Source organism: Eubalaena glacialis, chromosome 7, assembly GCF_028564815.1.
Source record: "Eubalaena glacialis isolate mEubGla1 chromosome 7, mEubGla1.1.hap2.+ XY, whole genome shotgun sequence".
Taxonomy (NCBI): domain Eukaryota; kingdom Metazoa; phylum Chordata; class Mammalia; order Artiodactyla; family Balaenidae; genus Eubalaena; species Eubalaena glacialis.
Window position 1 is genome coordinate 13,357,519 of NC_083722.1, and position 23,824 is coordinate 13,381,342.

The 23,824-nt window shown below is 38.6% G+C and overlaps 1 protein-coding gene across 1 annotated transcript in view; it reads left to right on the forward strand.

The window, feature by feature from the left end:
- The window catches only part of STMND1 (stathmin domain containing 1), a 30,210-nt gene extending 8,566 nt beyond the window's left edge, over positions 1–21,644 (forward strand). The window contains exons 2-5 of the mRNA XM_061194842.1: positions 2,980–3,160; positions 7,925–8,076; positions 20,468–20,599; positions 21,317–21,644. Coding sequence (XP_061050825.1) covers positions 2,980–3,160; positions 7,925–8,076; positions 20,468–20,599; positions 21,317–21,601 — 750 coding nt within the window. The 3' untranslated portion in view covers positions 21,602–21,644. The remainder of the gene's footprint in view (positions 1–2,979; positions 3,161–7,924; positions 8,077–20,467; positions 20,600–21,316) is intronic.
- Positions 21,645–23,824: the final 2,180 nt, after the last annotated feature.

Consider the following 23,824-nt stretch of genomic DNA (forward strand, 5'->3'; position numbering starts at 1 on the left):
GTTTACTAAACCACCTATAAGCCCCTTTTATGCTGTGTTTCAGCCTATTTACAAGCAGTGAAACTGTGGTATGAAGAAATAGACATCCTTAAAAGGAGAAGGTGGGATTGTAAGTCAGTGCAGGATTTATAGAAGGCCCTCTGGAAACACATATTAATATAAAACGTATATATCCTCTGACTCAGCAGGTCCACATCTAGGAATTTATTCTCATGGAAGGATTGGCTGAGTTCACACTGACGTATATGCACAGATATTATAGAAGTTCTGTTTATTATATTGAGAAGTTAGAAACCTAGATGCCCTTCAGTAGGAATTGGTTAAATAAATTGTGGTTTAGTTACGTAGTGGACTGCGATGCAATCGTCAAATAAACAACTACTCTCACCATTAAATAGAATGAGATAGACCTGTATGTACTGACATAGGTAAATGTCTCTGATATATAATAGTTATAGAAAAAAGGTTACAGAAATACAATATATCACTTAATATATAATCTGATTTCTTTTGTTTTTTAAACAGCTTTATTGAAATGTAAGCCACATATATTGATACAATTCATTCATTAAAATGCACAATTCACAACCATCACCACAAGCTAATTTTGGGACACTTTTGTCCCCCTAAAAGGAACCACTATCCATTGGCAGCCAACAGGCATTTCCTGAGAAACCACTAAATCCGCCTTCTGTTTCTATTAATCTGCCTCTTCTGAACATGTCATGTAAATGGAATGATCTTTGTTACTGGCTTCTTTCACTTAGTATAATGTTGTCAGATGTCACCTGTATTGTAGCGTGTATCAGTACTTCATTGCTTTTTATTGCCAAATAATATTCCTTGGTATAGATAGGCCACATTTAATTTATCTAGTCATCAGTTGGTGGACATTTGGGTTGTTTCCACTTTTTAGATATTTGAATACTAACTATGAACATTTGTGTGCAAGATTTTGTATGAACAGACGTTTTCATTTTGCTTGGATATATACTTAGGGGTGGAATTTCTGGGTCATCTGGTAACTCTATGTTAAGAGGAAATTTTTGAGGAACTCTCAAATCATTTTCCAAAGCGGCTGCGCCATTTTACATTCCCATGGCACTGTACAAGGGTTCCAATTTTTCCACATCCTTGACAACACTTCTTATGATGTGTCTTTTTCATGATAGTCATCTTAGTGTGTGTGAAGTGATATCTCATTGTGGTTTTGATTTACATCTCCCTAATGACCAATGATATTGAACATCTTTTCATATGCTTACTGGCCAATTCCAATTTATTTTTAAAGATTATAGTTATATAATCAAACATATTTGGGAAGTTATATACTAAGATGTCAATAATGCTTCTGTCTAGGGAATGGTCTTTCTTATTTTCTACTGTGTTTCTGTATCAGTCAGGGTTTTACCAAAGAATCAGAACCAGTAAGATGGATGAACAGATAGATAAATAGATGTATTATAAGGAATTGGCTTATGCAATTATAAGGGCTGGCAAAGCAAGTCCAGAATCCATACAATAGAATAGGTGGTCCAGAAAGCTAGGCTGGATCTGAAGCTGCATCTACAGAATTCCTTCTCCCTCAGAGAAACCTCGGTTCTACTCTTAAGGCCTTCAACTGATTGGATGAGGCCCACCCAGATTATTTGAAGATCATTTCCTTTACTTAAAGTCAACTAATTGTAGATGTTAACCACATCTACCAAATACCATAACAGCAAAGCCTAGATTAGTGTTTGATTGAAACAAAAACAATAATGGTAGTTTCATTTTTAAAAAGGCTTTTACGAAATTGAGTTATTTGTAGTGAGGTGGATGGACCTAGAGTCTGTCATACAGAGTGAAGTAAGTCAGAAAGAGAAAAACAAATACCGTATGCTGACACATATATATGGAATCTAGGGGGAAAAAAGTGGTTCTGAAGAACCTATGGGCAGGACAGGAATAAAGACACAGATGTAGAGAATGGACTTGAGGACCCGGGGAGGGGGAAGGGTAAGCTGGGATGAAATGAGAGAGTGGCATGGACATATATACACTACCAGATGTAAAATAGGTAGCTAGTGGGAAGCAGCCACATAGCACAGGGAGATCAGCTCGGTACTTTGTGACCACCTAGAGGGGTGGGATAGGGAGGGTGGGAGGGAGATGCAAGAGGGAGGAGATATGGGGATATATGTATATGTATAGCTGATTCACTTTGTTATAAAGCAGAAACACACCATTGTAAAGCAGCTATACTCCAATAAAGATGTTAAAAAAATAAATAAATAAAAAGGCTTTATACATAGCAGTATCTTTACTCTTCACATTTGATGATTAAACTTGTTCATCTTGGTATCCTCCAGAATACTCAGCATAATAGCTTGTACCTGGTAGATTCCTATTAGTCACTGTGTTAGTTTCCTACTGCTGCTGTAACAAATTAATGTAAGTTTAGTGGCTTCAAACAACACAATTTTATTCCCTCACAGTTCTGGAGGTCAGAAGTCCAAAATTGGTTCCACTGGGCTAAAGTCAAGATGTTTGCAGGGCTGGTTCCTTTCAGAGGCTCTGAGGAGAGAATCTTTTTCCTCGATTTTTCCAGTTTCTAGAGCTGCATTCCTACGTTCCTCAGCTGGTGGCCCTTCCTGCATCTTCATTGCTGGTACTGCAGCATCTCCAACTGTGTCCATGCTTCTGACGTCACATCACCATCTCCTTCTCTGTAATCAAATCTTCCTCTGCCTCCCTCTTCTAAGGACACCTGTGATTACATTCAGAGCCCACCTCGATAACCTGGGATACTCCTGCTATCACAAGGTCCTTAATTTAATCACACCTGCAAAGAAAGTCCCTTTTGCCACATAAGGTCACATTGACAGGGTGCTGGGTACTACTCAGCTATTCACAAAGCAGACCGTGTGGCATTTTCATTTTCCAAGAAACCATTTTTTAAGAAATCTTGACTCTTACAAAGCCGTTCCCTTTTCACAGGCTGATGTCGGTGTGGCTCATTCCGGGGAGAATTTCAGACCCCAGATTGAAGCTACGCTGCCCAAGGATAATGTGGGCAGCCCTGGAAGCCTGGACAAGCAGGCCCAGTTGGGAAGCTTACCTGGAACCATTCCAGAAAGTTCCCCATTTCCTAGTGAAAGAAACGGAAGAATAAATTCAGGTAACAGCCCCTGTTCGTGTTGATCTATATAAAATACTGTTTCTCTGAATATATTTTATAATGTGTGTTTGGTGACTTATCACAGCTTTGTGAGCCAGGCAGTGCTTCAAATGTCAAGGTCCCACCTCCAAGACATAGCCTTAGGCCTTCATTAGGTGAGTAGGTAATACTAACCATTAATCTTCTTGTTGATGACATAATTAAAACTATCTTTTTTTAAACTAAGAGCCCTTATTGGTGGTTGGGATAAGGCCTTGGGAATACGAGTTGCACAGGCTTTAGTTAAATTCCTCAAAACTTCCACTATGTTAACATCTTTCCAAGGCAAAGTTCTACATTTGAAAAAATAAGTAAAACCTACATCAAACTTTTTCTCCTGTCTCTCCCCATTCAAAGTTATAAGCAAATGTACAATAAAAATATCTTTCAAAAACATAAAAGATGTGATGTTGACCTGGTGTGTTCTTTAGAAACTATTTGTGGTTTTTCCTATGGTATGTTTTCACTTTACTTGAGTTACCCTTCTGGTGTTAAGAGCTCTTGTTTCTGTTTCATCAGCCTTTGAAACAAATTGAACTTAACAGACTTCAAGGAAGACTTACTTGGGGTAGGGGGAGGCTTTCATTTCCTTCCTCATTGCTGTAGTTTCTTCCCTGGGGACCAGTTAGAGTTGGAAAATAGATTGGATAGTAAGTGAGATTCTTTTTCCTGGACTTTTGTGGCAACTCAGGTTATGATAAATTTCCTTTTTTAATACCCTTTTTATTTATTTTTTAAATTGAAGTATAGTTGATTTACAGTATTATATTAGTTTTTAGGAGTACAGCATAGGGAATCAGTATTTTTACAGATTATACTCCATTAAAAGTAATTACAAGGTAATGGCTGTAATTCCCTGGGCTATAAAATATGTCCTTGTTGTTTATCTGTTTTATACATAGTAGTTTGTATCTCTTCATCACCTACCCCTGTCTTGCCCTTCCCCTCTTCACTCTCCCCTTCGGTAACCCTAGTGGGTTTTCTGTATCTGTGAGTCTGTTTCTGTTTTGCATATGCATTTGTTTGTGTTATTTTTTAGATTCCACATATAAGTGATATCATACAGTATATTTCTTTCTCTGTCTGACTTATTTCACTAAGCATAATATTCTCTAGGTCCATCACAAATTTCACATTTGCTCTCGTCTTGTGCTTCTGATAGGGTGTAGCATGACCTCTGAGGATGAAGGAGGAGATGGGGGATGCAGGGCAGGGATGGCCCCTTCCTCTCCCTCTGTGTTGGGCCAGCGCATGTATTTTTTCTCTCTGATGATTCTGTTGATGAGAATCCCTCCTAGACTGCAACACGAATGCTCAATATCCATGTGTTAACAGACTAGAGATTGTTAGGAGGACAGGGGTACCCTCGGACAGGCAGTCCTGCCATCTGTACACCGTTGAAAGCAGTATGGGGAGGGAGGGCCCCAGATAAGCAGGATGGTGCTAAGAGAGACCAGTGGGGGAGGGACTGAACCACCAAAGCAGGTGTTTTCAAAATGTAGTGTAAATTCGTTTTTGGGAAAGCTCTTCCCACAGGATGAATAAGAACCAGTACCCTGAGCTTTCTGTTTGTTCTCTGCCCAGTTTCCTCTCTGTCTCCTCTCTGCATCCCTGCTCTTCACAGCTACAGAGTATATTTGTTAAAAATTTCAAGGTTCACACAACATTGTAAATCAGCTATACTTCAATAAATTTTTTTTTTAATTTCAAGTTTCACACTAACATTTCCCAAGTATTTCCTTTTAGTAAAAAAAACAAAACAAACACTTCTGTGGAATTCCCTGGCGGTCCAGTGGTTAGGACTCTGAACTCTCACTGCCGAGGGCCCGGGTTCAATCCTTGGTCAGGGAACTAAGATCCCACAAGCTGCGTGGCACGGCCAAAAACAAAAACAAAGAAAACAAAACAAACAAACAAAAAAACTTCTGATTTTGAGAAATTTCAGATAAGAAAAGTTGTCCAAAACAAAGAATGCCTGTATTCTTTCACCCAGATTCCCCCAAAGTCAATGTTGGACCACATTTGTGTTATCATTGTCCCCTCTCTTCCCTCCGTCCCTCTTCCCTCTCCCCCCTTCTCCCATATACATCTATATTTTTTCTGAGAGTAAGTCACAGACATAATGATACTTTACTCTTAAATATATCAGTGTGCATTACCTAAAGATAAGAACATTCTTTAATCGCAGTACAAGGATCCAAATCAGACAATTACTGCTGATGCAGTACTGTTATCTCACCTATTCAGATTTTGTCAGTTGTCTCACAAATGTCCTTTAGAAATAAATTTCTGTTTCAAAATCTATTGCAGAATCACACGTTTAATGTAGTTGTCATGTGACTTTAGTTTCCTTTAATCCGGAACAATTCCTTGGCTTTTTTTGTCTTCTAAAACCTTGATATATTTGGAGATATAAGCCACTTACTTTGTAGAACATTCCTCAGTTTGGGTTTGTCTGATATTTCCTCATGATTAGGTTTAGAATATGCATTTTTAGCAAGAATACCAAAAATGATATTGTATCCTGTTTAGTACATCAAATCAGGAGATACGTGATACCTATTTTTGACTTTTACTGTGGGTTTTGGTTTTTTTGTTTTTTGCCATTCTGAAGGGTTCTTTTAATGTAGTAAAAGTTATCAATCTTTGTTTCATTGAATCTGGATTTTGAGACATAGCTAGAAAGCCTTTCCCTACACCAAGATTAAAGACAAATCCACCCATGTTTTCTTGCATGATTTCACTTTTTACACTTACGCTTACGAAATTTCTAATGGCATGAACTGATGCTACTGTAAATATTAACTACATAAGAAATAAGACGATGTTCAGTATGATGTCAAATTTATAAAAATTAAATTTCATGTTAACTGGCAACCTCTGAAAGGTAAGAGTATGGACATTTTAATTTTCCTCTTTACTCTTTTTTATATATTCCAAGTTTACTCTGATAACCACTATTTCTTTTATAATCAGAAAGAAGCACAATGTTATTTTTAAACATTCCCCCAATAGTCTTCAGTGTCCCAAGAAATCATGAATATTAGTTGAAATGACTGATGTAGTCCAGGGATTTCTGTATAAGTGAGCTACTGTAAATGTCAAGCCAAGTACTTTGGTAGACTCAGAAAAGAATGGATAGAAATGGTTAAAATAATTCTATTATGCTAGTTACAGATGTCAACAATGACATTCTTTTTAAGAACATCCTGAGAGAGAAGTGGGCCATGACCAGTGGGAGCCATTTACTGATACATAAGCTATTTGGGAAGGAGTACAGTGAGGTGGTGAAGAGCGTGGATGCTAATGTCAAACAGACTTGGATTCAAATCCTAGTTAATTCACTTACTACTTGTGTCACCTTGAGCAAGTTAATTAGCCTCTCTCATATAGTTTATGTATAAAATAGAGATACTAACACCTCTGTCACAGAATTTCTGTTTGAATTAGATCTTACAAAGAACATAAAGTACTTAACATAGTGCCAGGCACATGAGTGCTCAATAAAGTCATTATTATTATTATTTTGACCCTTGCAGATAAACCCACCTTCTAACAAAAAATCATTCTAATTCCTTGAAGAGGATTCACCTCTTCTTTACTGATTTTTTTCTGTTCTTTTAGTTTCTCGTTTACCTCCTTGAAAGCCATGCTTTACTCCTCTGTACCAAAATCTGTACAGAGCACTTTAAAATGAGAACTGACTCTATTTCAAACACGTGTATGAGTAGAAGACATAGCACTGGAAAGGTGATAAGACTATAGGAAATTCGTTGGAGTTAATTGCAGTGGGCAATTAGAAGTCTCTGATACCAGGAAGGTTAATATTCTGAAGTGAGAGACATCTGGTTTGTGTGTGTGTGTGTGCACGTGTGTGTGTTTTTCCTGTCTTCCCATTACAAATTCATGAAAACTGTCTTTGTTAACCAGTGGGTTTAGAAATTTTCATAAAAAGATTCCATCCACTGGATGAAATGGACTTCTTAAAATAGAAGAGAGCTCATTTCTGAGGACCTCTCATTGCACCTTTATTTTATGAGGTTGTAAAAACAGATGCTTGCTTGCTTATTTATATAATTGGGTGATTTGTGAAGGGAGCGGTCTCTCTCATTAGTGCTCCCCTATAAACTGTTTCAGTGCCATTTTTAGAATAAAAAAATTTAGCTACCACTCGACTCCAATTCTGATTTGGTTCAAAGACTCTTTTCAAAAAGGCATGCTTTTACTTATGTAGATTTAGCAGATGCCGTAATTGTAAACTCAGGGTTGCAGAACTAGAAGTCTCTTGGCAACATCACGCTGTTTATCCTTTGTATACAAAGCATAGAAACCAAACTGCAACTCATAAGAGTCACTGAAAGACTATCTCATTCGTGGCTGTGGTTTAGCTTCATAATTATTGCACAGAACCCGTATAATCGTACCCAAGTGTGTAAGTGTTGTTACAACAAAAAAGTAGTACATAGCAGCACAAGAAAGATTTTTTGTTATGTTAATATTCGACCTGCTGAGTAAACAGTATATTATGTTGATGTGTATTCTCTGTAAGAACATTAAGGATTTGAACTTCAAAGGATTATAAAGATTTGTAGTAGAAACAGATATATAGGTACAAGTGTTGAGACTAAGAGTTAATTAGCATGATTTATAAGGCATGTATTTAGCATTTGATTGATAAAATCTTTGTGCTTAAATTTCACTTTCTTTTTTCTTTTCCTTTGGAAGACCTAGTGATCAATGGATTAATCCATAAACCCCAACCCTTAGAGAATCGAGAGCAACAAAAGTCATCAGACATCCTGGAGGAGTTAATTGTTCAAGGAATAATACAACGCCACAGCAAAGTATTTAGAAATGGAGAATCATATGATGTCACGGCAAGTAATTTTGTAATTAACACTAGCTTATAGTTAAAATAGCAACAGAATATGACTGATCACGAGTTATTTTTTCCACCAATATGCATCTTAGTGTCACAATACAGATTACAGCATTTATCTAAGCCAGTTTTTTCTCCCATAAACTCCCTCACCCCTCTGCACACCACCCTTCTCTACAGATTCAGGAATTGCCTGATCGTTAATGATGAATGAATCCAATGAAACATATCTTGGGTTTCACCAAATTTGAGACATGATAAGCCCCATTGAATAAAATGCCTTCATTCTTTCGGCAGTTTTTATTAAACATTGCCTATGCACTAGGCATGTGAATATCAAACTGAACCCTGACTTATCCAATAAGAAAATAGGCCTAAATGTCAAAGCTAAAATAGATACATGTATACCTTTATATACACACCCTGAGGTCAACCATGAGGAAATAAGTACAATGATAAAAATTGTTATACCCTTAATTTTCTTTGTCGATTCATCTTGACTGACCTATCATTGTTTTTCTGTAGTGCGAGCATTATTTGTAGCCTGATTTTAAATTGCCGTGGCCAAAGTCTTGAGGTCTTAACTTTTTAATAACTTCTTTGTAAACCTATGAAGAAGATGGCATATTTGCTGTTGTTTTGCTTAGTTCTCATTGGTTTGGGTTTCTTTTTAAGCCACTGTTTGCTGGCAGCACCAGTAATCCTAAAGCATAGACAGAGGAAAGACGATAAAAAAAAGAAATAACACAGAAAAGAGGCCTAAGGGAAAATGAATAGGAAAGAAAAGAAAGAAACAGAAGTGATGGAAATTGAGACCAGAAATTATATCAAAGGCACCTCAGTGGTGGCCAGTCCCCTGTGTTGTAGGGAAAACAATCAATAGGGAATAAAAAGATTCATTAGTGAAATCAAGTTTGCACCTAGACCAAGTCACTTAGTGTTTCAATAAAGGTAATTTCCATCTCTGTGTGTGGGACTTGCTGAGAACTCATAAATAAAAGCCAAAGTGGCATTTTCTTTTGAAGAAGGAAAAATAAGTCCTGCAGAAAGTATTTGGCAAGGAAAGGAGATTGTTAAGCCTTATGATTGATATTATCAGGCTGCCAATAATAAGAGGAACTGGGGGGGAAGGGGAAGGTAAAAATGGACGACATAATGGAAAAAATGATGCCAACATAATGACAATTTACATTTGCACAAGGCTAGCTAACAGGATGCAAGGCATTTTCGAGTACCTTATCTTACTTCAAAGTACTAAAAAAATGATGCGTCTTTAATATGGAAAGGACAAGGAGAGATTTTTTTTCTCGCTGTAGGTGAATCACTGGGGGTCAGAAAATAAAAGGTGGGTCAAAAAGAAAAGACAGGAGTCTCAAGCCTCTTAGATAGCCTCATCCACCAGAGGGCAGAGAGCAGAAGCAAGAAGAATAACAGTCCTGCAGCCTGTGGAATAAAAACCACAGTCACAGAAAGATAGACAAGATGAAAAGGCAGAGGGGTATGTACCAGATGAAGGAACAAGATAAAACCCCAGAAAAACAACTAAATGAAGTGGAGATAGGCAACCTTCCAGAAAAAGAATTCAGAATAATGATAGTGAAGATGATCCAGGACCTTGGAAAAAGAATGCAGGCAAAGATCGAGCAGATGCAAGAAATGTTTAACAAAGACCTAGAAGAATTAAAGAACAAACAAACAGAGATGAACAATACAATAAGCTGGAATGAAAACTACACTAGAAGGAATCAAGAGCAGAATAACTGAGGCAGAAGAACGGATAAGTGACCTGGAAGACAGAATGGTGGAATTCACTGCTGTGGAACAGAATAAAGAAAAAAGAATGAAAAGAAATGAAGACAGCCTAAGAGACCTCTGGGACAACATTAAATGCAACAACATTCACATTATAGGGGTCCCAGAAGGAGAAGAGAGAGAGAAAGGACCGAGAAAATATTTGAAGAGATTATAGTTGAAAACTTCCCTCACATGGGAAAGGAAATAGACACCCAAGTCCAGGAAGTGCAAAGAGTCCCATACAGGATAAACTCAAGGAGAAACACGCCGAGACACATAGTAATCAAATTGGCAAAAATTAAAGACAAAAATTATTGAAAGCAGCAAGGGAAAAATGACAAATAACATACAAGGGAACTCCCATAAGGTTAACAGTTGATTTCTCAGCAGAAACTCTACAAGCCAGAAGGGAGTGGCATGACATATTTAAAGTGATGAAAGGGAAGAACCTACAACCAAGATTACTCTACCCGGCAAGGATCTCATTCACATTTGATGGAGAAATCAAAAGCTTTACAGACAAGCAAAAGTTAAGAGAATTCAGCACCACCAAACCAGCTCTACAACAAATGCAAAAGGAACTTCTCTAAGTGGGACACACAAGAGAAGAAAAGGACCTACAAAAACAAACCCAAAACAATTAAGAAAATGGTAATAGGAAAATACATATTGATAATTACCTTAAACGTGAATGGATTAAATGCTCCAACCAAAAGACACAGGCTTGCTGAATGTATACAAAAACAAGACCCATCTATATGCTGTCTACAGGAGACCCACTTCAGACCTAGGGACACATACAGACTGAAAGTGAGGGGATGAAAAAAGATATTCCATGCAAATGGAAATCAAAAGAAAGCTGGAGTAACAATACTCATATCAGATAAAATAGACTTTAAAATAAAGAATGTTACAAGAGACAAGGAAGGACACTACATAATGATCAAGGGATCAATACAAGAAGAAGATGTGACAATTATAAATATATATGCAACCAACATAGGAGCACCTCAATACATGAGGCAACTGCTAACAGCTTTAAAAGAGGAAATTGACAGTAACACAATAATAGTGAGGGACTTTAACATCTCATTTATACCAATGGACAGATCACCCAAACAGAAAATTAGTAAGGAAACACAAGCTTTAAATGACACAGTAGACCAGATAGATTTAATAGATATTTATAGGACATTCCATCCCAAAACAGCAGATTACACTTCTCAAGTGCGCATGGAACATTCTCCAGGATAGATCACATCTTGGGTCACAAATCAAGCCTCAGTAAATTTAAGAAAATTGAAATCATATCAAGCATCTTTTCTGACCACAATGCTATGAGATTAGAAATCAATTACAGGGGGAAAAAACGTAAAAAACACAAACACATGGAGGCTAAAGAATACGTTACTAAATAACCAAGAGATCACTGAAGAAATCAAAGAGGAAATCAAAAAATACCTAGAGACAAATGACAATGGAACCACGATGATCCAAAACGTATGGGATGCAGCAAAAGCAGTTCTAAGAGGGAAGTTTATAGCAATACAAGCCTACCTCAAGAAACAAGAAAAATCTCAAGTAAAAGGAACTAGAGAAAGAAGAACAAACAAAACCCAAAGTTAGCAGAAGGAAAGAAATCATAAATATCAGAGCAGAAATAAATAGAAACAAAACAATAGCAAAAATCAATAAAACTAAAAGCTGGTTCTTTGAGAAGATAAACAAAATTGATAAACCATTAGCCAGATTCATCAAGAAAAAGAGGGAGAGGACTCAAATCAATAAAATTAGAAATGAAAAAGGAGAAGTTACAACAGACACCACAGAAATACAAAGCATCCTAAGAGACTACTACAAGCAACTCTATGCCAATAAAATGGACAACCTGGAAGAAATGGACAAATTCTTAGAAAGATATAAGCTTCCAAGACTGAACCAGGAAGAAATAGAAAATATGAACAGACCAATCACAAGTAATGAAATTGAAACTGTGATTAAAAATCTTCCAACAAACAGAAGTCCAGGACCAGATAGCTTCACAGGTGAATTCTACCAAACATTTAGAGAAGAGCTAACACCCATCCTTCTCAAACTCTTCCAAAAAATTGCAGAGGCAGGAACACTCCCAATCTCATTCTATGAGGCCACCATCACCCTGATACCAAAACCAGACAAAGATACTACAAAAAAAGAAAATTACAGACCAATATCACTGATGAATATATATGCAAATCTCCTCAACAAGATACTAGCAAACAGAATCCAACAACACATTAAAAGGATCATACACCATGATCAAGTGGGATTTATCCCAGGGATGCAAGGATTTTTCAATATACGCAAATCAATCAATGTGATACACTATATTAACGAATTGAAGAATAAAAACCATATGATCATCTCAATAGATGCAGAAAAAGCTTCTGACAAAATTCAACACCCATTTATGATAAAAACTCTCCAGAAAGTGGGCATAGAGGGAACCTACCTCAACATAATAAAGGCCATATATGACAAGCCCCCAGCAAACATCATTCTCAATGGTGAAAAACTGAAAGCATTTCCTGTAAGATCAGGAACAAGACAAGGATGTTCACTCTCACCACTATTATTCAACATAGTTTTGGAAGTCCTAGCCACGGCAGTCAGAGAAGAAAAAGAAATAAAAGGAATACAAATTGTAAAAGAAGAAGTAAAACTGTCACTGTTTGCAGATGACAGGATACTGTACATGGAGAATCCTAAAGATTAAGGAAACACTCCCATTTACCATTGCAACAAAAAGAATAAAATACCTAGGAACAAGCCTACCTAGGGAGGTAAAAGATCTGTAGTCAGAAAACTGTAAGACACTGATGAAAGAAATTAAAGATGATACAGACAGATGGAGAGATATACCATGCTCTTGGATTGGAAGAATCAATATTGTGAAAATGACTATACTACCCAAAGCAATCTACAGATTCAATGCAATCCCTATCAAATTACCAATGACATTTTTTACAGAACTAGAACAAAAAATCTTAAAATTTGTATGGAGACACAAAAGACCCTGAATAGCCAAAGCAGTCTTGAGGGAAAAAAAACAGAGCTGGAGGAATCAGACTCCCTGGCTTCAGACTATACTACAAAGCTACAGTAATCAAGACAATATGGTACTGGCACAAAAACAGAAATATAGATCAATGGAACAGGATAGAAAGCCTAGAGATAAACCCACGCACCTATGGTCAACTAATCTATGACAAAGGAGGCAAGGATATACAATGGAGAAAAGACAGTCTCTTCAGTAAGTGGTGCTGGGAACGCTGGACAGCTACATTTAAAAGAATGAAATTAGAACACTCCCTAACACCATACACAAAAATAAACTCAAAATGGATTAGAGACCTAAATGTAAGACTGGACACTATAAAACTCTTAGAGGAGAACATAGGAAGAACTCTCTTTGACGTAAATCACAGCAAGATCTTTTTTGATCCACTTCCTAGAGTAATGGAAATAAAAACAAAAATAAACAAATGGGACCTAATGAAACTTAAAAGCTTTTGCAAAGCAAAGGAAACTACAAACAAGACGAAAAGACAGCCCTCAGAATGGGAGAAAATATTTGCGGATGAATCAATGGACAAAGGATTAATCTCCAAAATATATAAACAGCTCATGCAGCTCAATATTAAAAAAAAGAAACAACCCAGTCCAAAAATGGGTAGAAGACCTAAATAGATATTTCTCCCAAGATGACATACAGATGGCCAAGAAGCACATGAAAAGCTGCTCAACATCACTAATTATTAGAGAAATGCAAATCAAAACTACAATGAGGTATCACCTCACACCAGTCAGAATGGGCATCATCCGAAAATCTACAAACAACAAATGCTGGAGAGGGTGTGGAGGAAAGGGAACCCTCTTGCACTGTTGGTGGGAATGTAAATTGATACAGCCACTATAGAGAACAGTATGGAACTTCCTTAAAAAACTAAAAATAGAATTACCATATGACCCAGGAATCCCACTGCTGGGCATATACCCAGAGAAAACCATACTTCAAAAAGACACATGTGCCCCAATGTTCATTGCAGCACTATTTGCAATAGCCAGGTCATGGAAGCAACCTAAATGCCCATCGACAGACGAATGGATAAAGAAGATGTGGTACATATATACCATGGAATATTACTCAGCCATACAAAGGAACGAAATTGAGTCATTTGTAGAGACATGGATGAATCTAGAGACTGTCATACAGAGTGAAGTAAGTCAGAAAGAGAAGAATAACGTATATTAACGCATATATGTGGAACCTAGAAAAATGGTACAGATGAACCGGTTTGCAGGGCAGAAATTGAGACACGGATGTAGAGAAGTAATGTATCGACCCCAAGGGGGGAAAGCGGCTGGGTGGTGGGGGGCGTGTGTGTGATGAATTGAGAGATTGGAGTTGACATATATACACTAATACGTATAAAATGGATAACTAATAAGAACCTGCTGTATAAAAAAAATAATAAAATTAAAAAATTAAAAAAAAAAAGAAAAGACAGGAGAGCCATCTGGAGGAGGATAGATTGTGGGAACATTCAGTAGCTAAGCAAGCCTTCTGAAGAGAGATGCCATGGACCCTTGATGCTCACGTCAGTGGGAGTAACATTAAAACATTTTTCAGTGATTCCAGTGCCAGAGATGAATGAATTCAGACTCGGACCTTGCAAGGGCACCAGCAAGGTTAATTAATATAAGCTACACTGTGAAAGAAACGTATCTATTAAAAAATGAAAACTACAGGCTTGACTTTCAATAACATCATTAAGAGAGCCAAAGATGAAAACTGTGTTTCGTATTATGTAGAAATAGAACGGTTGTCAGGGGCATAGTTGGAGCGTTCTCAAAAGGATTTAAATGTGACAGGACTGCAAAGGTAGGCAAGAATAACACAGTTCTTTTTTTCTTTTTTTTTGTTTTGGAATTGGGCCAAGATGGCCAACAAAAGCCAGACTTGCAACAGGCCGGAGCTGTAAGGCACAGCTGTGCATCTTATTGCCGAGTGCAGTCCTCAACCTGTACATTTGCGTCACCCAGGAAACTTTCAAAACTCCTGGGACCAATGGCTTGGGGTGGGCCCAGAATGTGGTGCTTTTGAAAGCTCCCAGGTGATTCCAGTGGGCAGCCGAGGCTGAGAACCACTGCCATGAAGTTTCAATAAAAATGTACACCAAGCCCTCAAATTCATTATCAAGCTGGGAAGGGTTAAAGCTTAAAAAACTGAAATCCCCCATTCACTGTGAAAGAGAGTCCTAAAATATTCCTGAAAATAGAACATGTGTTCACTATAGGACTAAGATGATACCCAGGAAGCATATGGAAATGAAGAGATATAATTGCTCAGTGTCACAGGTGAAGTCTCTTTCAATCCAGGTGTAGCTGAGAACATGTGTGTCAGACACCAGATGTCTTGAATATTTGGGGGAAAGTTCTGAGGCCAATACAAAAAGATGAGAATGAATATTGAAGGACTGAAAATGAAAATATTATGAGACAGTTAATACTTTTAACTAAGAAACAAAGAGCCAAAGGAAACAAAAAGGGGATAGTCAAAAAAGGGGATGTTATTGTCAGCAGATACTACAATACGATGAATCCGATCAGACGTGTGAACACCATTTCTTCATTGCTTTAAAAAGAACTTTAAATGAAATATTATGAGAAAAAAACAGAACAGTAAAAGTGAGAATACTTAAAAACAAGGCTCCGTATGTAGACCAATATTATATATAAATACAAGGGAATTTAAGACATAGGTCTGTCCCTGTCTTAGCCAGGTTGTTATCTTTAATTCAGTTATCATTTAGAGTGAAGTATAATAAAGGATGCTGAAAAGGGGACTCCCCTATGAGCTGGTCTCTTCCTAGAAATCCACAGCAGTATCTGTGTCCACAGGGCCCCCTATCATCTTTTTTCTTAATTTTTTTCATCATCTGCTTTTTAGCCAGTACTACAGCCATTCCATAGCCCCTCTGGATAACCTGCCTGCAAGCACATTCACGCTAATAGATGTTACGCTCACTCAGAAAGAATTATAATGATATGTAAGTAATACGATGTTAAGAAGCTAAATTATCAGACTAAGTGAATCTTCCAGTATATTTTAAAACATTCTACTGAGACTCCAATGGCTGTATTATAAATGTATATTAGATTTACATACACATGTAAATACATGCATGGATTGGTACAGATCTCTTTAAAGAGATGGGAGTGGCTGTCATTTATCCACATAGGTATTATCCACTTCAGGTGTTTTTCATCCAAACTCATTTCTCCCGTTCTGGGTTTCCCTACACAAGACTCTCAATCCTCTGTTGATCCCTTCTGTCTCTAGTCCAAGTTGATTCCCTTTTCCAGGCAACCTCTGTCCTTGATAACCTTCAGTGCAGTTAGGGAGTTTGTTGACAATGTATCAGAGTCTGTAACATTATTTGCTGAACCTCATGGAGAGTCTTTTAAGGAGGAGGAAGTTGACCGGGGTAAAGACAAAATAATGGCAGTTAACGCTCAGAGTGACCATCTTAGGAGGTCTTAACAGTGGCAGAGCAGGAGTGACAGATCTGTTGTGAGAAACTTTGGCTTATTCTATGCACAAGACTCCTATTAAGAGAACATAGCCAAGGTAGGTTTATCTGTCAGTCAATAATTAACTAGGAAAGCTCTGAGGAAGACACAGTGGATGCAAGAAGTAATGTATACAAGCAGGTTGGCTAGAAACGAGATCCCCTTCTTATCACAGCATCTTTGGGTGTGCCATCCCCTGCTGGTGTTCTTAAAGAGAATAATTGAACTAGTAACTTTTATAGGTTTTAAAGTTGATTTTTTTTTTTAGAGTTTCTATGGGTAGCACCTCTCTACGTATAATGTGATCATATAATGCTATCATTTTTTAAGTGCCAACAATTGGTAACTCCTGACTTTATAAAATCCAGTGGTAAAGAATACAGATAGCTTTCCTCAGGTCTTTCAATGCTTTTCTTTAAAATGTCAAACTCAAGAAAGGACAGGGGCTGTACAGGTAGGATTAACTTCCACAAGGGAGAGGAAGTACATGATTTCTTATGCATCATTTTGGGATAAAGCCACAAGAAGAGGTCACCCAAACCAGAAAGCCCAAGCTCGCTTGAAACTATTGATCTCATGATTTAAATGAAGGCTCAGACTCCTATGTAAGCCTGATGGAGACTTGCTTTATTGGATCTTAGATGACTATTCCATTCTCTCTCTTTCCATTAGCCCTCTATGAGTGAACATCCCCAAAAAACTGTTTCATCCTAATTTCACAGTATCTCTAGTTGAGCCTCCATAGCAAGCATGTCCCGTCTTTTCAGCAGATGGCTTTTGTCAGCAGGGAGCCTAAATGCCAATTGTCATAAAAAATAACACAAGAATGGGGGAGGGGGAACTTGCTTTGACAAACATCTCCCAGTTTTCCTGTAGTGAAAATTTCTCATCACATAAAACTGTCTGAAGGCTGCAGCTGAACCAGAACTTTAATAAATGTTTTCCCTTTAGAAGGCTTTCCAAGAATCATAGATTTTAAAGCTGGAAGAAACCTTAGCCGTCCTCAGCAAGTTGCAGAGGAGCGTATATGGTATAATTTTGAGAAAAGTGAGTCCAAAGAGAAGTGTTTTGTGTCAGGTCACACAGTGGGTGTTAGCAGTAGACCCGGGGTTAAACAGAGCCCAGGCCTCCTGCCTGCTGGCCCCTGTGATTCTGAGTCTCATTTCTCCCCTTCATGACAAATACTGTATTTGGTTGTGATTCTGTGTGCTGTCATTGAAAAAAGTCACTGCTTTCACTGAATAAGTAATTACCATTTATTGAGTGGCTACTGTATACTTTCCTTTTTATTTATTTATTTATTTCATTTCAAACCAGCTTTTATTTTCGATGTGAACAATACTGTTAAATTTATCTCTGAAAGGTAAGAGTGAAGTCAGATGTCAGTTAATATCATTTTGGGGTGTTGAACTTTGAAACAAAATTGGTATTTTGGGCTAATGAAAACTAGAATATCCATGAAGAACAAATTCATCTTTTCTTTCGCTGTCCATTTCTTTTTATGCCTTCCAACTGTATTCTCCAGAGCTGCCCTCTGCTGAGACCATATCCATTTTAAGTCCTTCTTCTGGTTTTTCATTTCCATCCCCTTCCTCTTCATCAGCGTTTTCATATTGATAGTCACTCTCTTCTTTAGAACCATACGGACTTTGGGATCATAAGTTGGCGGAAAAAATATCCCAATTTAAAATCAGCAGCAGAATCTAGTGCCCTGCCCTCAGGAGGATCGTCCTCCTCTTCTTCTTGGTCTACATAATTCTCATCCTCTGCCTCATCTCTCCTCCTCCTCATTCTCCTCAACTCTCTCCTCCTCTTCTTCTGCCTCTTCCTACTCTCCTACCGGCTGTACATCCCAGTACTCCTTGACTATGGGCTGGGCGCCCTCCTGCCCACCCTCCTTTGCCCGAAGAGTTCGCACTACCACCTGGAAATCCCTAGGGGCTGCGTCTCTGCCGAGACACTGGCATGCCATTCGGCAGGCACCGCTCCTCCCCTGACTGATCCAGGGTTGTGGCCCATCCCACTACCTGCTCTGTTCTGACCACCGGTGGCTGGGCCTCGCTTCTCTGTGCCAGACGTGGCAGGAGAGGTGCACCAGTCAGTGCCTCAACCAGAGAAGTGATCTGGCTGCTAGACCAAGTTGGCAAAGATTTTTCCTCTTTTTTCTAAAAAAAATCCTGTGAAATAAAACCTATTTTATAAATGAGGAAGGGAAGGCTTACAGAGTTTAAGAATTCATGCAAAGCCACACCATGACCAAGCCAGGATTCAAACCCAGGGCTGTATGTGTCTGGATCTGGTAACCTTTCCTACTATGCTGAACTGTCTGTGTGATTTACTTTCTCAGTAACTACAGTATTGCAATCTGAAGAGACAGTCTTTTCGATATGGCAATGGATATCAATAGCTCCTTTGTCTTTAAAAGTCTTTAGAGAAATTATCTGGAACAATACAGGAGTACCTAGTTGGAGATATTGCGGGTTCGGTTCCAGGCCACTGCAATAAAGGAAATACCACAATAAATCGAGTCACACAAATTTTTTGGTATCCCAGGGCATATAAAAGTTATGTTTACACTATAGTGTAGCCTGTTAAGTGTCCAATAGTATTATGTCTAATAAAACAATGTTCAGATCTTAATTTAAAAATACTTACATTGCTAAAAAATGCTAACCATCATCTGAGCCTTCACCGAGTCGTTATCGGTTTGCAATAGTAGCATCAAAGATCACTGATCATCATAACAAATACAATAATAATGAAAAAATTTGAAATACTGCAAGAATTACCAAAATGTGACACAGAGACATAAAGTGAGCAAACGCTGTTGGAAAAATGGCACCAATAGACTTGGTCAACGCAGGGCTGCCACAGATCTTCAATTTGTAAAAAAAAAAAAAAAAAAATCTGTGAAGCACAATTAAGTGAAGCACAATAAAATGAGGTCTGCCTGTTTTGGTTCATTGTATAATGAAGGCTTGGTGTTCATTAAGACAGTTTAATAACTCTTTATATACTGACCTAGAAAGATGTCCATATTAAATTAAATGAAGAAAGTAAATTGCAAAACAGTGTATATGGTATAATCCCACTGATTGGTTGAACATGACAGATGCACTGTTAATATATATGTGTATATAGATATATGTGCACAGAGAATGTCTGGAAAGACACACACCAAACTCTTTAAAATGGTTCATGCTGATGAGTGGGATTGGGGGCCAGCTGGTTAAACAGAGAATTAGGGGACTATTTCTGTATCATTTTAATTTTTTTATAACCAAGGTATATGATTTTAAAAAACCAATTTTTAAAAATTAAACTTTCTTTATAAACCCTTTACAACAGTTTAACCTTTTTTAATAACTAGAAATTATAATCAAAGTCATTATCACTGCTCTAAACACATAAAGGGTAGTCAATCAGGAAATAGTATGGGTTTTTTTCTATTGTCATGAAAACATTTGTAAAGTACTGACAGCAAAGACCAGTGTTAATTCTCTCCTTCACAAGACCAAAAGTCCTAAAACTAATCTCGACCCCAAATGAAAGTCATTTGTAGCTTATGGAATATTATAAAATCATGGGGTTTAACTTTTTACCTTGAACTACAAATGCATCATTCATTCGCCACCTTTTCCCATCTTGTATTTGTTCTCTAGGTTTTTTTTTCCTTCTCAAGAGCCCTCCTCCATCGCTGCATGTTTCTTTCATGTTTTTTGATAATAGCCTGTTTTTTCCTAGACATCTAATAGATATTTTTTCTTTAGGAATTAGTTCTGTTGTTACCAGGCATAAAGTCTTTAGGGATGAGTTCAGTTGTTACCAGTTTTCACATAATTGTTTTTACAAATCTATCCAAAAATCTGTTTAGTGTTTTAGGACTAAAACCTTAAACAGTGTTTATTCTCTCTCTCTTATCTTTCTCCTCTGCTAATAAATACATTTGTTTCTGCATTTTAAAAAGTGTCTTTTTGCAGGTAAGCACGACTGAGAAGCTGCTGAGAAAGCCACCAGCCAGGCTGAAAAAACTTAAAATCAAAAAGGAAGGAAAAGATTTCACGATGAAGGACATAGAAGAGAAGATGCAGGCAGTGGAGGAGCGCAGGAAGGTAGCCCAGGTCTCGCGTGAGGGGGCGCTGCCTCTGAAATGCGTGCATCCTCTCCAGTCGCCAGCTTTAAGACAGATTGCGTGGATTGTATTAATTCTTTTAGTGATCTCTATGCTTCCTATGCTGTATGTTTAGTTTTTTAAAGTTCTCTTTGTGTGGTGAAGGAATGTAGCAGTATCTTGAAGTTGGTTGAATTACAGTTTCATCCATGTAGCCTAAGGAAGCAATATCCACTTCTGAGAATTAAGTATGGTGTTTTTTTCCTAATAAAAAAAAGAGAAACTTCAGTTGGGGCCAGGGGTGGCAGGAGGTCCCAGGTGGAGGATGGGAGCTGAGAGGAGGCCGTGCAGACCCTCAGACAACTTCTGCAGCATTTACACACACGTGGTCCCCATAAACCCTCTGTCTGCCCTTCTGCCGGGAACCAGTCTTCACAGCTCTGGTCTGACAGCCTTTACTTCCGTGTCTCTACTTGGCCTCTCAGAGAGCAAGGACTAGACCATAGCCCTGTGAGGGTATGTCTGGAGGGTGTCTGGAGGGTATGGGGTTGGGGTTGGGGCTGGCTCTGTCCTCTTCAACAGTAATTCCTCAACCTCTGTTTGTCGAATGATTGCATAATGAAATAGGGAAGCCAGGAATGTTCATTACAGGCAGTAGTAATGAGAACTTGGAGAAAGTCACTCGGACTCATTTTCACTCTTTAATACTGCTTTTCAGACTAAAGAAGAAGAAATAAGAAAAAGGCTGCGGAGTGACCGACTTCTGCCCCCAGCCCATCGTTCAGATTCAGCTGAAGCGGGTGGGAAGGAGGCTCCGTTTGCCAAAGGACTTAAAACTGTGAGTTGTGCCGCGTTTGAACCCTCTGAGCTGCGGGAAGGAAAGCTGTTGAAAAGGAAGAAGAGTAAAAGTGATACAACCTCAAATGATAGCAACTACAGGTACGAAGGTATCGGGGTCGTGGAGTCAGACATGTCTTACAACCAAGCAGATGATGTATTCTAATGAGCCGTTTTATGTGAATTTCGTGAAAAGGCATCCTTTCCCCCAGGTGTGACTTTCTTAGTACGTCTCATGTTTTCTTTGACTGTCTGACCCCTCACCCACTGGGATGTGCCTTGGGTTTAGGAATGATTGTGCGAGCTGCCTGGGCTGGAGCTTAGCTGAGTAAACTAAATGGCTATGTTAGCTTAAAAAAAAGAAGAGGAAGATTTGACTAGCTTTGGTTTTATAAAGTTGTCATTCTCCTTCAATGTGGCTTCAAACATTGTGAAAATGTCTTTCATTTATGAGCACCTTTCAGCTTCCATTAATGTATTCGTGCCAAATGAAATCCTTCTCTTTGGCTCCTGCCCCTTGGCTGTGTCTGCCCTCTGAGGGTCCTTTAAGACAAATTGTATGGATTTGTGTTAAGTATTTTAATGATCTGTATGCTTCTTATGCTCTGTGTTTAGGTGTGTTTTTTTCTAATTCTCTTTGTGTTGTGTTGTGATTAAAGCAATATCCTGAAGTTGGTTGAATTATAGTTTCATCCATATAGCCTAAGGAAGCAATATCCACTTCTCAGAATTAAGTGAAGTATGGCGTTTTCTTCATATGAAAAATGAAAAAGTTATCAGGTCTTATGAGTCTACGTTCTATGAAGATCTCTTGAATCCCTTTTCATACTTTCCCCTGTCATTACCTTGTTCAGACCACCCAACCATTATTCAGTTATATTACTACAACAGTCTTCTTAGTATTTATCCAACGGTCTTCTTTTTTATTTTTTGATATTTATTTATTTATTTGGCTGCGCCGGGTCTTAGTTGTGGCATGCGGGATCTTCATTGTGGCACGTGGAATCTAGTTTCCTGACCAGGGATCGAACCCCAGGCCCCCTGCATTGGGAACGCAGAGTCGTAACCGCTGGACCACCAGGAAAGTCCCTATTCAGTGGTTTTCTGCTGAAACCCTTTGTTGGCTCCCTTTTATGGTCAAGGTAAAGTCCAGACTTCTTCTTCTGACTGGTAAGACTCTCAGCTTTCATAACTCACTCCTGCTGAACTTCTAGCTCCTCACACTCAGCACGTTGCCTCGCCTCTGTGTCTTTGCACATGCTGTTCCCTCCTTCCCCTCTCCCCGTCTCACTGCTTTACTTGACTAATGCCTTCTTGTTTCTCCCGTCTCCACTCAGACAGCACTTCCTCTGAAGCCTCTGGTCTGGGTTGGTGACCCTCTCTCATAGTTGCCTTTTGGCAGCCCGGATTACTCGGTGTCGCACTTGCCACCCTCTTTTGGAATTACCGGGTGCGTGTCCATCTTTACCGCTAGATGTGTCAGTTCTAACAGGGCGGAGGATGGGTCTGTCTTGATCACGGTTGCAGTTTTGTACCTTGGAAAGTGAATGGCACATGATACATGGTGTGTAAATGTTTCTTCTGTGGATAAATCAGAACACCCATATATCCTCCGGAAGCTGGAGGACAGCCCCAGGAGATGGCTTGTTTCCCTGGGAACCCATGGCAGTGCTGATTTGAGCAGAAGACCACTGGGCACCTCCTGTTTGTACATTCCCTTTGGGATGTTGCAAATGGACACCTCATCTTCCTATAGCTTGTAGGACTGAGGACTCCTGCAGCAGTGAGGTATGATGGTGGTGGTGGAGGGGGCTTCTTTCCAAACTCGTTCCAGAACCAAAACCTTTAAGAACCAGTCTACTTCTTACAGCGGTACCTTGGAAAGTCCTTTAGGCTCCCTGGACCTCTTTTACCTTACAGTAAGTCCACTGCATACGAACCTTCTAGTTGAGAGCTTTCAAAGATGTGAACATGCGTTCCATCAGTGTCAGGAGTGAGTGAAATTGCAGCTTGCCCTCCATCTCCTATTGCTGACTATCCTTCAGCTCTGCCACCTCCCACCTCCTCTCCCTCCTCCAGTCGGTAACTCTTCTTGCCTGTTCACTCGATGCCAGCCCCTGTATGCCAACTGTTGTACTGTACTTCTCAAGGTACTGTACTGTAAGAGTAAAAATGTTTTCTTTACTTTTTGTTTGTTTTTTATGGATTACTTGTGTGAAAAGTATTATAAACCTATTACAGTACAGTACTATTTAGCCGATTGTGTTAGTTGGGTACCTAGGCTAACTTTGTTGGACTTACGAACAAATTGGACTTACCAATGCGCTCTCAGAACAGAACTCGTTCGTATGTAGGGGACTTACTGTATATGTTAATTTGGGATCGCCAT